General features: G+C 35.0%; 1 protein-coding gene across 1 annotated transcript in view; it reads left to right on the top strand.

The window, feature by feature from the left end:
• The first annotated feature begins 1,744 nt into the window (after positions 1–1,744).
• Positions 1,745–13,480, top strand: part of LOC149158472 (carbon catabolite repressor protein 4 homolog 1-like) — a 135,160-nt gene continuing 123,424 nt past the window's right edge. The window contains exon 1 of the mRNA XM_089433998.1: positions 1,745–2,875. Coding sequence (XP_089290124.1) covers positions 1,745–2,875 — 1,131 coding nt within the window. The remainder of the gene's footprint in view (positions 2,876–13,480) is intronic.

Below are 13,480 nucleotides of genomic sequence, written 5' to 3'. Positions count from 1 at the left end.
ATTTCAAATCAATTTTAACATTTCCATATGAACCTAAAACTTATCATTTTTAGCATTTCTATAAGAACCTGAAATTTAAACCAAAATAAATTTATATACATAAACTAATTTCTACGGAAGATGATGAAATCCCCCTCTCAATTCGCAAAATTTTCAAAGCGGGGTTTTGCTGAAATGGCGGAGAGATATTATGTACTATATAGAAATTAACGAGAATACCTAGTGAGAAAAGGAGTTGAAATTCATCGAGTTAAAAATAAATAACAAACAGTAAAAAAAATTAAAATAATTAAAAAAAGGGAGAAAATTATAAAATTGGAAATTTATTTATAAAATTAAAAAAAAAAAAAACAACTTAAAAATAAATTGAACAGAAAAAATTATAAAATGGAAAAAAATAAAAATAATAATTGACAAAAAAAACTTAAGTTACTATTAATTTTCAAATCTAAATTTATAAAATATTTTTCATCCAATTTAAAATCTAGCAAAAAGAAACACCTTCACCACCTTCCAAAAATAATAAAATATTTTTCATTTATTATAAATTAAATACCAAATCATCAATATTTTTCATTTATTATAAATTAAATACGAAATCATTAATGGTATATAATTTAATTTTCATATCCAAAAACCATTATAGTTTTATTCTATAATAATTTTTATTTATTCTAGAGACGATGCAGTTTCCATCAATTTTCTAGTGAAATTCACTGATATGGTGAGGGTGTGAAGGACAGCACTAGCATATCCATCTTAGCGGTGAAATGGTGGTTAGTTCCTTTAATTTATTAATAAAAGAAGATTGGAACTATGAGTAAAGAGGTTTCTAAAATTATTGAAATGAAAATTGATAATTGAGATTAGATATAAATATTATAGGCTTGATGTGCGTTGATGAAATAAATATGAAGAAGCAGATATTTATAGTTATATAAATAAAATTGATAATTTAAATTAAATATAAATAGCTGAATTTTTTCTTTATAAAAATAGTTGAATGAAAAAAGAAAATTATAAAAAATAAACAACATGCAGTGAAAAAATATAAATAAATAATAAAAATATGTAAAAATGATTTTTTTTTCTCCTCATAAGAATAGCTAAATGAAAAAAAATAAAATTATAAAATTGAAAATTTGTAAAAGTGATTTTTTTTTTTATAAAAATAGCTAAATGAAAAAAGAGAAAATTATAAAATTGAAGATAAGAGAAGTTGAAGTTGAGTTGGCAGTGAAAAGGTTTAAAAGATTGAAATTCTACTATGTTAAAAATAACCAAAACCAAAACAAACACCTAGTGAGAAGAGAAAGAGAAGTTGGAGTATTTTTTTCTCCTCATAAAAATAGCTAAATGAAAAAAGAAGAAAATTATAAAATTGAAAATTTGTAAAATTGAATTTTTTTTTTAATTATATAAAAATAGCTAAATGAAACAAGAGAAAATTATAAAATTGAAGATAAGAGCAGTTGAAGTTGAGTAGGCAGTAAAAAGATCTAAAAGATTGAAATTCTACTCTGCTAAAAATAACCAAACAAACACCCAGTGAGAAGAGAAAGAGAGGTTCAATTTACTTGAAGATAACCAAAAAAACACCCAGTAAAAATTAAATATTACAACCCAGATAAAATAAAAGATAAAAATTAAAGCAGTAGGAAGGATAAAAAAGGTTAAAACAAAAGGGAACATCAAAAACAAACCCTGATCGTAAAGTGAAATAAGAGCGTTGTCGCAGGCAAGAATGAGGGCCGCTGACGAAATGAAAATGGCAGAAATTCTGGAAGGCATTCCCCGTAATCCTCTTCGTCGAATGATTAAAGTTAACAGCAGCAGCAGCAATGGTGGAAGTTTCAGGGGCCCATTATTCACAGTTATCACGTACAACGTGCTGGCCGAGGTGTGTGCTACTGCAAAGCAGTTTCCCAAGTGCCCTTCCTCGGCACTCTGCTGGGAATACCGCAGACAAAACTTATTGAAGGAAATATTACAGTGCGATGCTGAAATTGTTTGCCTCCAGGAGGTGCAGCACAACCACTTTTGTAATTTTTTCGAGCCAGAACTGGCCAAATTAGGATATGAAGGGGTGTTTCAAGAAAAGCAGAGACGATGCTACCTCCCAACTGTGGATGGCTGTGCAACATTTTACAAGCTGAATCAGTTTGACCTGATAGAATCATGGTGGATCAATTTGAGCGACTTTGCTCAAGGCTTTCCCCGATTTCAAAAAGACAACATTGCCCTCAATCTCATCCTTTCCTTCAAGAACAGTTCTGAACAACAACTGCTGTGCATAGTGAATACCCACATCCATGCAAATCCGCTGAATGCGGATGTAAAGTTATGGCAGGTTCATAACCTGCTCAATAGTTTGCAGGCGTTTGTCCAGAATGAGAACTCTTCTGATATTATTCCTCTTGTTCTGTGTGGGGATTTCAATTCTTTGCCGGGAAGCGCCCCCCACACACTTCTCACTAAAGGCTATATCTATCCCTTCCACAAGGAAATTTTGGATTATGATCCATCCGGTGAGTTACAGCTTGCTCAAAGGTTTTACCATACACTACCATTAGCAAGTGCTTACTCTTCCTATAGTGTTTCTGATGAAGCCGAGATGGAGAAGACAATGAATAGGAAAACAGGGGAGCCCCATTTCACCACCGTGAGCAAGAATTTTCAGGGGACGTTGGACTACATACTTCACACTGCCACCAATTTGAAGGTGGTGTCACTGCTCCAGTTGATCGACCAGGAGGAGGTGAAACATGCCGGACTTCCTTCACTTACTCATTCTTCGGATCACGTCCCAATTGCAGCCAAGTTTCAGTACATCCACTCCACTCCAAAACCGGAAAGCTTTGCAGCAGCAGCAGCAGTGAGTCCGAATAAATTAAATTACATTACATTACAGACAGTGGTGTTGCCGCAATTTGAACGGCTAAAGCTTTGCAGCAGTGAATCCGAATAAATTAATTACATTACAGACAGTGGAGTGGCGGCAATTTGAATGGCTGGCTGGCTGAAAGTGCACAAAACAGGGTTGCCTCCATGATCATTGTACAGTTGTGAGGATTGAAGAGGGTTATAGTTTGTAAAGTTGTAAAGGGTTTTACAGAGTGTATGTTGGAACGGTCGGGGCGGTCGGTTTACAGGCCCCCGGCCTGTATGAGTCCTGCGGAGGCTGCCAGCAGCATATTTGGGCCACGGCCATATGTACTATGTACAGTTGTATTATGACATATATACTGAAAAAAGTTGTAAAGGATTATGAAAATTAAATCAAGATAATTTGCTTACTTCATGATTATTCTAAAGATTTATTTTGTTATACCTGTTATCATTTTTAATTACTTATATTTTTAGCCGTTTAATTTTGGATGGATGCATTTAATAATTAAATTTTATTGGTTAATTTTCAACCTAATAAAACATGTTATATTTACTTGGCCTATGTTTTTATTAATTACACTGTTTAATAATCTGAAATATTTAATTATATTTTAATGCTTTAAAATATTAGTATAATTAAGCTAGGGAGATAGATTTAAGTGTACACTTAATGTACATTAAAATATTATAATTAAATTAATTTTTTTTAACATCCTATGATATAAAGTATATTTTATGATATAGTAGAATTGCATTGTAAAACAAATAGTTTAAATTAGCATATATTTAGGGTGAATATATAGTTGTCCACATTCCTTGGGTAATGGTCATTAGTTCAAAACCCGATGGGTAGCTCTAAGAATCGACCTCTTGATTTAAGAGTGACATTAGTATGAAAAGTCATTGCCATATCCAATATGTGAAGCTTGGTTTTGGGTCCTTGTACCATGATTGCATGTAATATATTGACTGAGAGTTATCAATGCTAGCTTATAGTGTTATATGTTGCTAATAGATGCATTAACTACTAAAACCATCATTGGTGACATAATCATGTATATTGATTTTATAGGTCATAGAAAACTTTATTAGCAATTATACATGTTTTATAAGTAGACATGATATACACCATCAAATTTTATAAATTATCAAAAATTTAATATGTGCTTGGAGGTGGCATGAAACAACCTCCACCAACAATGATAACACAATCTTGTACATGAGGAATAGTCATGCATAAGTACTAGCAACAAAATCCATCCCATGTTTGAAATGGTTGAAACCAATTAGATGAATAGTTTATTCAAGCAAGGCTAGATACATGCTAGGATGTAGATACTTTAAGATATTAATTGATTATATTACACACATTAGGACCCTTGAAATGGGAGGAAAAGTCAATGTTGTTTGAAGTACCCCCATAAGAGGATATTATTGGTTCAAGAAAAACCCCTAGTCCCTCTAAAAACAAGTTCCATACAAGCTAAGGAGACCATGGTTACGAAAGGTTAGGCCTTTATGAACATGACACATTCATAAAAAGAATAAAAAACAGAAATAAACTTACTCATTGACTATTTCTTTTTACCTTTCCCAATCCAAAAGATTCAATAGGATGAACAACAATTTTCTACAAACATTAGGCCCTATGGTTGGGGGTGCTCAATCCCTTTAATGTCCTTCCTTTAGGGGATGTATGCCAAGAAAAAATCGATTACACCCCTTATTATATAAGATTTAAAGCACCAAATCTTTATGAGTCTATGGGATAGTGAAATTGAATCTTGTGATTAACGGCTAGTGAGTGAAATTAAGAGTGATAAATAAAATTAGAGAATCAAAAACTACGCAGGGAAGAGACTACCCTTACAAAAAATTACAAATTATTTGATTTAAATAGACTAGAAACTAGCAAAGAGAAATATTCTCAAGTAGGAGGATTTTCAAATCAAGTACATAATCCATAGTTGCAATCTCTCCAAAATTAAGGTGTTGGTCGCAATAGAAGTATTGGTGAATACATCTAATACCAAACAAGGAACTAATGTCAATAGTGTAATGATTTCACATGTATCAAAGTGGGAAGAATTCCCTGAAGTGGATCCTACTATGGAACAATCTTAACTAGGCCTAACACTACAAGGGTTGGAAACCACAAGTTGAAGGACCAATTTGAACAAAGGGAAAGAAGGGTGAACATGCGAAGACAAGTTTTTGTCAAGTGTGGGTAGACATAGAGCCAAGAAATTAGAGGGTTGTTGTGGGAACCAAATGGACACATAGATAGGCCATGGAATGTTAGTGGGATTGTATAATAATTATGGAGGCATGAAAAGCTTGTAAACATGCCAAGGAAAGATAACACTAGAGTTGAAACTAGAATGTTGATGGCCTAAAACAATCCTGGAAAATTTCTTCCCAAACTTATTTTGTATACGCAAAACTAGATTTTAAATACCAGCATAACCGCATAACAGAATATGGTTGATGTCCATCGATCAATGCCATTTTTTTTTAATGCAAAAAATATTAATGGCCTTGATCAACATATATCAACTAGCTTTGACTATGTGGTTGTAGTAATTTAAGCTCCATATATGAACATGGCTCCAAATATCATATATATGTATATATATGATATTTATACTAAATTTCACTATGGTCGACCATGTTGAAAGTCAAATTAAAGTGTGATGTAGTTCATTATAGCTGAAAAAAATTAGGTAGACAAGGGAAATTGTTGTTAACAATAGTTGATCACGGTTGAATATGGTTAATACTATATATCATATTTAATTATAAAAAATATTTCTATATGGTTGACTGTATTAGCCATGTTGACCAATTGGTGATCATGATTGATGATTGTTAGTGATGGTTGATTTTAGTGGCTATGATTGACATTGTTTGACTCTCATTTAACCATGTTCAAGTAAGTTTCCACCTTTAACTACAACTAGTTAACTAATACTATTCGAGTAAAAATTAATTCAGGTTGTAAAGATATAAAAGAATAGTATAACAAACATATATATCAGCCAATGCTATAATATTTACTCCAATTATTTCTAGTTTTATGCTTATTAAAAAAGTTGGGACAAACTCCACCATGCTAAAAAAATAGATTCCCACCAAAGGAAACGACCATTTTTAATCCATAGTAATATATTTGGTGGAATAATGCATTTCCCGATTATAAGATCCTATAATCCCTTTTACACTAGGATTTATACACAAGAGACCATGGATTTTGTTGGGCTTAATTTTCCCTAATGGAAAAAAAATTCCTCCCTTGCTAATGGAAAAGAAATCCCTTTCTTTACAAATGAAATGGAATCTTAAATTGACCTTTTAGGCCTCTAATGCCCTATGTTGTATGATATTTTCTTTTCTTTGGAACTTTATAGGAGACACATAGATGGGAAAAGTTGAAGAGATAGGAAGGTTTTCATCATCTCTAATAGAAGAAATTAAGATTAATGGCTAGTGAGTGAAATTAAGAGTGATAAATAAAATTAGAGAATCAAAAACTACGTTGGGAAGAGACTACCCTTACAAAAAATTACAAATTATTTGAGTTAAATAGACTAGAAACTAGCAAAGAGAAATATGCTCAAGTAGGAGGATTTTCAAATCAAGTACATAAGCCATAGTTGCAATCTCTCCAAAATTAAGGTGTTGGTCGCAATAGAAGTATTGGTGAATACATCTAATACCAAACAAGGAACTAATGTCAATAGTGTACTGATTTCACATGTATCAAAGTGGGAAGAATTCCCTGAAGTGGATCCTACTATGGAACAATATTAACTAGGCCTAACACTACAAGGGTTGGAAACCACAAGTTGAAGGACCAATTTGAACAAAGGGAAAGAAGGGTGAACATGCGAAGACAAGTTTTTGTCAAGTGTGGGTAGACATAGAGCCAAGAAATTAGAGGGTTGTTGTGGGAACCAAATGGACACATAGATAGGCCATGGAATGTTAGTGGGATTGTATAATAATTATGGAGGCATGAAAAGCTTGTAAACATGCCAAGGAAAGATAACACTAGAGTTGAAACTAGAATGTTGATGGCCTAAAACAATCCTGGAAAATTTCTTCCCAAACCTATTTTGTATACGCAAAACTAGATTTTAAATACCAGCATAACCGCATAACAGAATATGGTTGATGTCCATCGATCAATGCCATTTTTTTTTAATGCAAAAAATATTAATGGCCTTGATCAACATATATCAACTAGCTTTGACTATGTGGTTGTAGTAATTTAAGCTCCATATATGAACATGGATCCAAATATCATATATATGTATATATATATGATATTTATACTAAATTTCACTATGGTCGACCATGTTGAAAGTCAAATTAAAGTGTGATGTAGTTCATTATAGCTGAAAAAAATTAGGTAGACAAGGGCAATTGTTGTTAACAATAGTTGATCACGGGTGAATATGGTTAATACTATATATCATATTTAATTATAAAAAATATTTCTATATGGTTGACTGTATTAGCCATGTTGACCAATTGGTGATCATGATTGATGATTGTTAGTGATGGTTGATCTTAGTGGCTATGATTGACATTGTTTGACTCTCATTTAACCATGTTCAAGTAAGTTTCCACCTTTAACTACAACTAATTAACTAATACTATTCGAGTAAAAATTATTTCAAGTTGTAAAGATATAAATGATCCAGATTTAAACAGGAACGCAATAAAATACAGAGATAACCATAAAGACAGATATGCAACGGAAATAGTACCTCAATTCATTACTGTAAAATACTGAAATATGCTTACAAACAGAAATAGAAATAAACCAGCTAGGGCGATGGTAGCTTATCCCTGAGAAGAGATGTGGTGGCTACATGCCTCTGAACTGTCTTACAATGAGGCTCGAAGGCCTATTTATTGTTGAGAAACAATGGAAAACCCTTCACATTCCAAAACCTAACCCTAGAAGATGAAACGCCAAATTGTGGGCCCCGTTTTTGGGTAAGTTGGTACATCAACTTCCCGGGGTCGCGAATTGGTCGTGCTATCTCCGTTTGACGTGCATGATAGCCCGTTGGAAAGATCTCTCCAAGGAATATGACGGAATAGATGATTTTTATCAGAAAAATCACTGGCGGTAGATTTCCCAAAAAACATCGTTTAGGGCCTCAAAACGGCTCCGGAAGTTTAGGACCCGAAAAATTGCTAAAAATAGTAAACTGTGCTATAATTAAGGAAACTGAAAAAAAAAAACTGTAAGAAGCACTAGAGGGGATCCAAGTGGAATTAGCGGGTGGCCACCAATATCCACCTGGATCAATAAAAGAATAGTATAACAAACATATATATCAGCTAATGCTATAATATTTACTCCAATTATTTCTAGTTTTATGCTTATTAAAAAAGTTGGGACAAACTCCACCATGCTAAAAAATAGATTCCCACCAAAGGAAACAACCATTTTTAATCCATAGTAATATATTTGGTGGAATAATTCATTTCCCGATTATAAGATCCTATAATCTCTTTTACACTAGGATTTATACGCAAGAGACCATGGATTTTGTTGGGCTTAATTTTCCCTAATGGAAAAAAAACTCCTCCCTTGCTAATGGAAAAGAAATCCCTTTCTTTACAAATGAAATGGAATCTTAAATTGACCTTTTAGGCCTCTAATGCCCTATGTTGTATGATATTTTCTTTTCTTTGGAACTTTATAGGAGACACATAGATGGGAAAAGTTGAAGAGATAGGAAGGTTTTCATCATCTCTAATAGAAAAAACTTGCCACTATAATGAGAGTAACATCTAGGATTTTCACACTTCAAGATTGTCATGCTCCTTATCTCTTTGTATCCATTGAATGTTGCAAGGAACATACAATAACTTGGAATAGTAGGCTTTGCATTCCTAAAATGGTTGTGCAACCATCATATTCCATTCATTTTTCCATTTGTTAAGCTATTATGGTACAATTATTTCACTTTTTTTAGATACTAACAACACCTCAATTTCTACTATAACCTAAAATGCTCAACTCTAATTTCCCATGTCAATGGTCCACACATAATCCATCAAAATATAGGATGTTACACATTACAATATGGTCACATGTTGGAAATAATATGGAAACATGATATCATTATTAACCCAACAAAACCCATTAAATAACTCCATGTTAACTAGTGCATGAACCAACATTACATAATTCCATGGCCAATATCATAAAATAAACACACATTCAACCAAGTGAAAACTATCCTTAGTTAGGGGACTATCCACAATTCTTATCATTGAAGGCTCAACATAAAAAAACACATGCCTTATTTAATGATGAATTTCTAAGTATTATAGCAAGGGATAGAAATATTTTTCCTTAAATTCATCCATGAGTTTTCTCATAATATAGAAGTGCACAAAATAAATATTTATCATCTACGGTTCTAGAGAAAAGATCATTTTTTTGCGTAATGTCCCTTTCTACGTACTCAATGAAGGAAGGTGATTTATTTACTTTGATTCATAACACTGAAAGAAGCATGACGCAGTACAACCCAAGTGTAAAATGAGTGTTGTAACACCTCCCTCCCCTTTAAACCATCTCAAGCTTGGGATTGTTACTTATTTGACCTAATATAAAAAAAAAAAAAAAAAAATTATGAAGATGAGGTTACAACAACCTCTTTTCTCAAGTTTTTGAATCCTAAAACAAATTCCACCACTATGTTCAACTCGTCGATATCTTTAGGTTGATGTAAATTTTACCCCAATCCAAGTCCTAAGTACAATGTTATGCATCTTCAAAATTTATCCCATTAAAAAGGTCATGTGGATGCATTCCCTCAATCTTGATCCTCGTGTTCTGTTGATCCTCAAAATTGTATTGTCTTGTGTTCTCCCATTCCGGACTCCTCACCTGCTATGAGTGAGGATCAAGTTGTCGACAAAGTTTGTGTTATACATCCAACCTGCATCATAATTCATGACAAGTGTGTGTGGGAATCTAGAGAAAAACCTATGGTGAACTATGACTCCCTTTTAGCTGTGCCTCATCTGCTTCATCCTGACATCCCTTTTGATTCTGGCACTGTTGATTTCCCCTATGAAAACCCATTTCTGGATGTCTCTACTTTTGATCATTCACAGGACATGTCAGATGTTAGTCTGTCATCATAGTGAATACAAGACACATCCTCTTCCGAAAATCCATCCAATCTGTCATCTTCCATTTCTGAAAACACGGAGGATGAACATCTTTGCTTCTCATCTACCCCTCTACCCAATTCATCAAAGCATGAGGATGACGAAAAGCAACCTAAATTTTCTGATCTTGGTTGTTGTGATCTCACTAATTCTTCATCTAATCTTGATGTTGATTCAATCATTGTTAATCCATTTAAGACACTAGTCTACAATGATATATTTATCAATGAAGTCGAAACCCCAAAGGCTGTCGAGGCACTTCAGCCAGAGCTGATGGTTATGTCAGGCCCTCATTGTCCTGAGGTTAGTTTCACTTCCAATTAGGAAATTGTTGAAACATCCAGATTTTTCTTCCTCCACTCGAACTACACGATCCCATCGCTCATGTGTTGGAGGAATCATACACAACAAGCACACATGCACAACGTAAGTGGTCTACCTCTCTCACGTTTTCTTGCATGTCATAGTCAAGTGAATGCATACACTCAACATCTCCACACAGCGTATCTTAGTACCATGGCAAGTCCATAGAGCCATGTCATGCGTTTTCACTCATTTTTGTTATGTGGATGCTTTTAAACTTGGAGTGTGTTTGTCTTCATTGTTACATATTTCTTGTTTGCTGGTTTGCATAGTTGTCTTGTTCGCAAACCAAGCCTTCACCATCATGGGTCAACCAATGCACCAATGGATGCATTGGAAATATCAATTCACGTGATCAGGCCCATGCACTATTAGCTTAGGAGTAGGAGTAGTGCTTGCTTTCAATCTATTTTCTTGCATGCTTGTTTGCATACTTGCTTTGTTTTTTTGTTTGCCTACTTTCTTGTTGGCCTACTCACTTTACTTCCACATTTGCTTCTACTTCTTGCTTTGCTTTTGGCTTGTTTTCTTATTGTTTTCATAGGTTAGTTTCACATGGACCATGTAAAACTCTTGAAACAAGCTGGGAAAAGTACAAGAGGACTTTTACAACAACATTTGTTTATCTTTTGTCCACTCTCTCATGTAAGAACTTGTTGTCTTCATTCCATGATACGCCAATGGAAAATACGTACTGTTCGAAGTAAACCTTGGTGATAACACAATGCTTGCGTGCTAACTAGTGTCACCTACTCTAGTCGGTTGTTTTTGGGTTAACCCTTGTCAGCTCAGTCAAGTAGAGTAAGGTGAGGGGGAAAACCTTAACAGGAATGCCAGAGGTATAATAAACTACATCTCTACGGGCACAACCTATTTTTCTCCCAATAAGTCGGGATCACTCTTCCACCTCTAAAATGAATAAGTGCTATACACAGTTACGAAAATAAAAAATGAAAAAGTAAAAAAAAAAATGAAAAATGAATAAGGTGAAAGAAGAGAAAGGATTCCTGTGCAAAGAGGTGATGCAAGAAACTCCAACAAGGTACTGACCAGGCTCACTGGCAATGGATCCATGCTTGTGTTCCTATGTGACTCCGTTGGGGTACTGTCTAGGCTTGTGTAGCAGAGCAACATGAGAGATGAAACTAAGATTCTGACGACTATAATGCTTGTGCATTAATATACCCCTCAACCCCAATCAAAACAACTGTGTTGACTTTGCTTGGAATGTGTGTTAATCGACCAAGAGATTGGTGGATGCTACATCTTACAATCGAGCTAGTGTGAAACCAAGAAAACCTGAGAACTAAACAATACTTCTGGAGGTGTTAAACTTGCTTTTCATAAACAGGGTCCATTCAGAGAGCTGAAGTTCTACCAGTGTGTCGCCAAGTGTTGTAGTGGCTACAACCACCCTCCCAAATTTTTCCTTATCTTCTTTTTGGAGCCTCCCTACCAACCTTCACAGTAGCATGTCTTGCTTTATCAAAGTACACAAGATCTAGTTATTTTCTTGCAGAAAGACAACCTGTCGATCAAAGCTTGATGCATTCCCCTCACAGGTTCTTCATTCAGACTTGGTCCAACAGCAAGTTGAGCAGCTCCTTCAAGAATTTGGGCAAATATAGAGGGAAACTAGCCTTCCCTCTAGAAATTGTGCAATCTTTACTAGCAGCCTACTGGGCCCCAGAATTGCATAGTTCTGTTGAGCAAGCTTCACCGAGAAAATTGTGTAATACTTCTCAGTTGGGCTTCTCAGCCCAGAATTTTTGCAAATTTGGGCAATAGTCAGCTGCTCTACCTAGAAATGTGCAAATATTCTGAGCAGCGAGCCCAGCTCCCAACCAAAAATGCACATTTTTTCCAGGAGTTGAGCAGCCTCTTGCATGTGCGGCTGAGTTGACCGGTTCCCTCTGGGACTGAGAAAAATAGACTTGCATGAATGGGTTGCTTCTCCCAAGGCAACATGCGAAGGCATCCCTTGTTTCAGGGATCTATTTTTGGCAGTTGGAGGTTACATGCAAGGATCAATGCAAAAACCTCCCACCAAGTGTCGCTTTCCCTAGATTTTTGGTGTGCACGTCACAACCTTGATTTTGATCAAAACTCATCAATCAGATGTTTCAGAGCTCATTAGTCACATCAACCTTGTAGCTTTGGCATCCCACAACACATCTAGGAGTTTTCGGCACATCCAGCTCAGCTACCTTGGGGTAAACCCACTTTCCATGTCTTGTGTTACATTTCTGGCGTTTTTTGTGTTTCGCTTCGTATGAACACTGTGTTCTTGATTTCAGTGAGCTCTTGCTATCACTATGATAAATACTAGCTTCCATTAGCACCGTTTCAGTTTTCATTAACATCTAATTTTTTTCGCATGCATGAAACTGTTTTTCACAAATGATCATTGATTCGGTGACTTGCCCCACCCACATTCATGTTGTTCCATTTATGAATCTTCCATTCACTATTTACATGTACAATCATTCACTTATGGTTACACTCAATATCGCCATGCATTCATATTCACTTTCGCTTTCAGTTGCCCGTCGATAAGTCTGGGCAGCGTTGGGCTAGACTCTACCTCACCAAGATAGCATTGTGCAACCCTGAGAGGGAAGGGTCTCTCTTCCTCTCAAGAAATGTGCATTTCTACCCCAGTGATTGTCCTCCTGTGTTGCCTTATGCAATTATGAGGGATAGTGACTGTTGGCCTATAAAATTGAACGATGCAGTCACTGAGCTTGCAACCATTGCTAGTTGGGATTGTGCATTACGCAATTCCAATAGTCAGCAGCTAGACTGAACTATGCATTGTGCATTTCCAGTGGTCAGTCAGTCTCCTAACAGCCTAGAACATGCCTTTTTTAGTTTTGGCAGTTAGTCTCCCGACCTCCCGATCGAAATTGCGCAACTTTCATGATCAGTCACACTGGTATGTTGCAAGTTAATTTTCAAGTTCATTTTAGTTTTTAACTAACATATTTCTTCCTATGAGTGTTTCCATGTCTCCAAGTATTGC

Source organism: Pinus tabuliformis, chromosome 5_2 (assembly GCF_031772625.1).
Source record: "Pinus tabuliformis cultivar Carrire ecotype Pingquan chromosome 5_2, CPIR1, whole genome shotgun sequence".
In the NCBI taxonomy this organism is placed as follows: domain Eukaryota; kingdom Viridiplantae; phylum Streptophyta; class Pinopsida; order Pinales; family Pinaceae; genus Pinus; species Pinus tabuliformis.
Note: the sequence above shows the minus strand (reverse complement) of the source record. Positions and strands in the feature narration are given on the sequence as shown.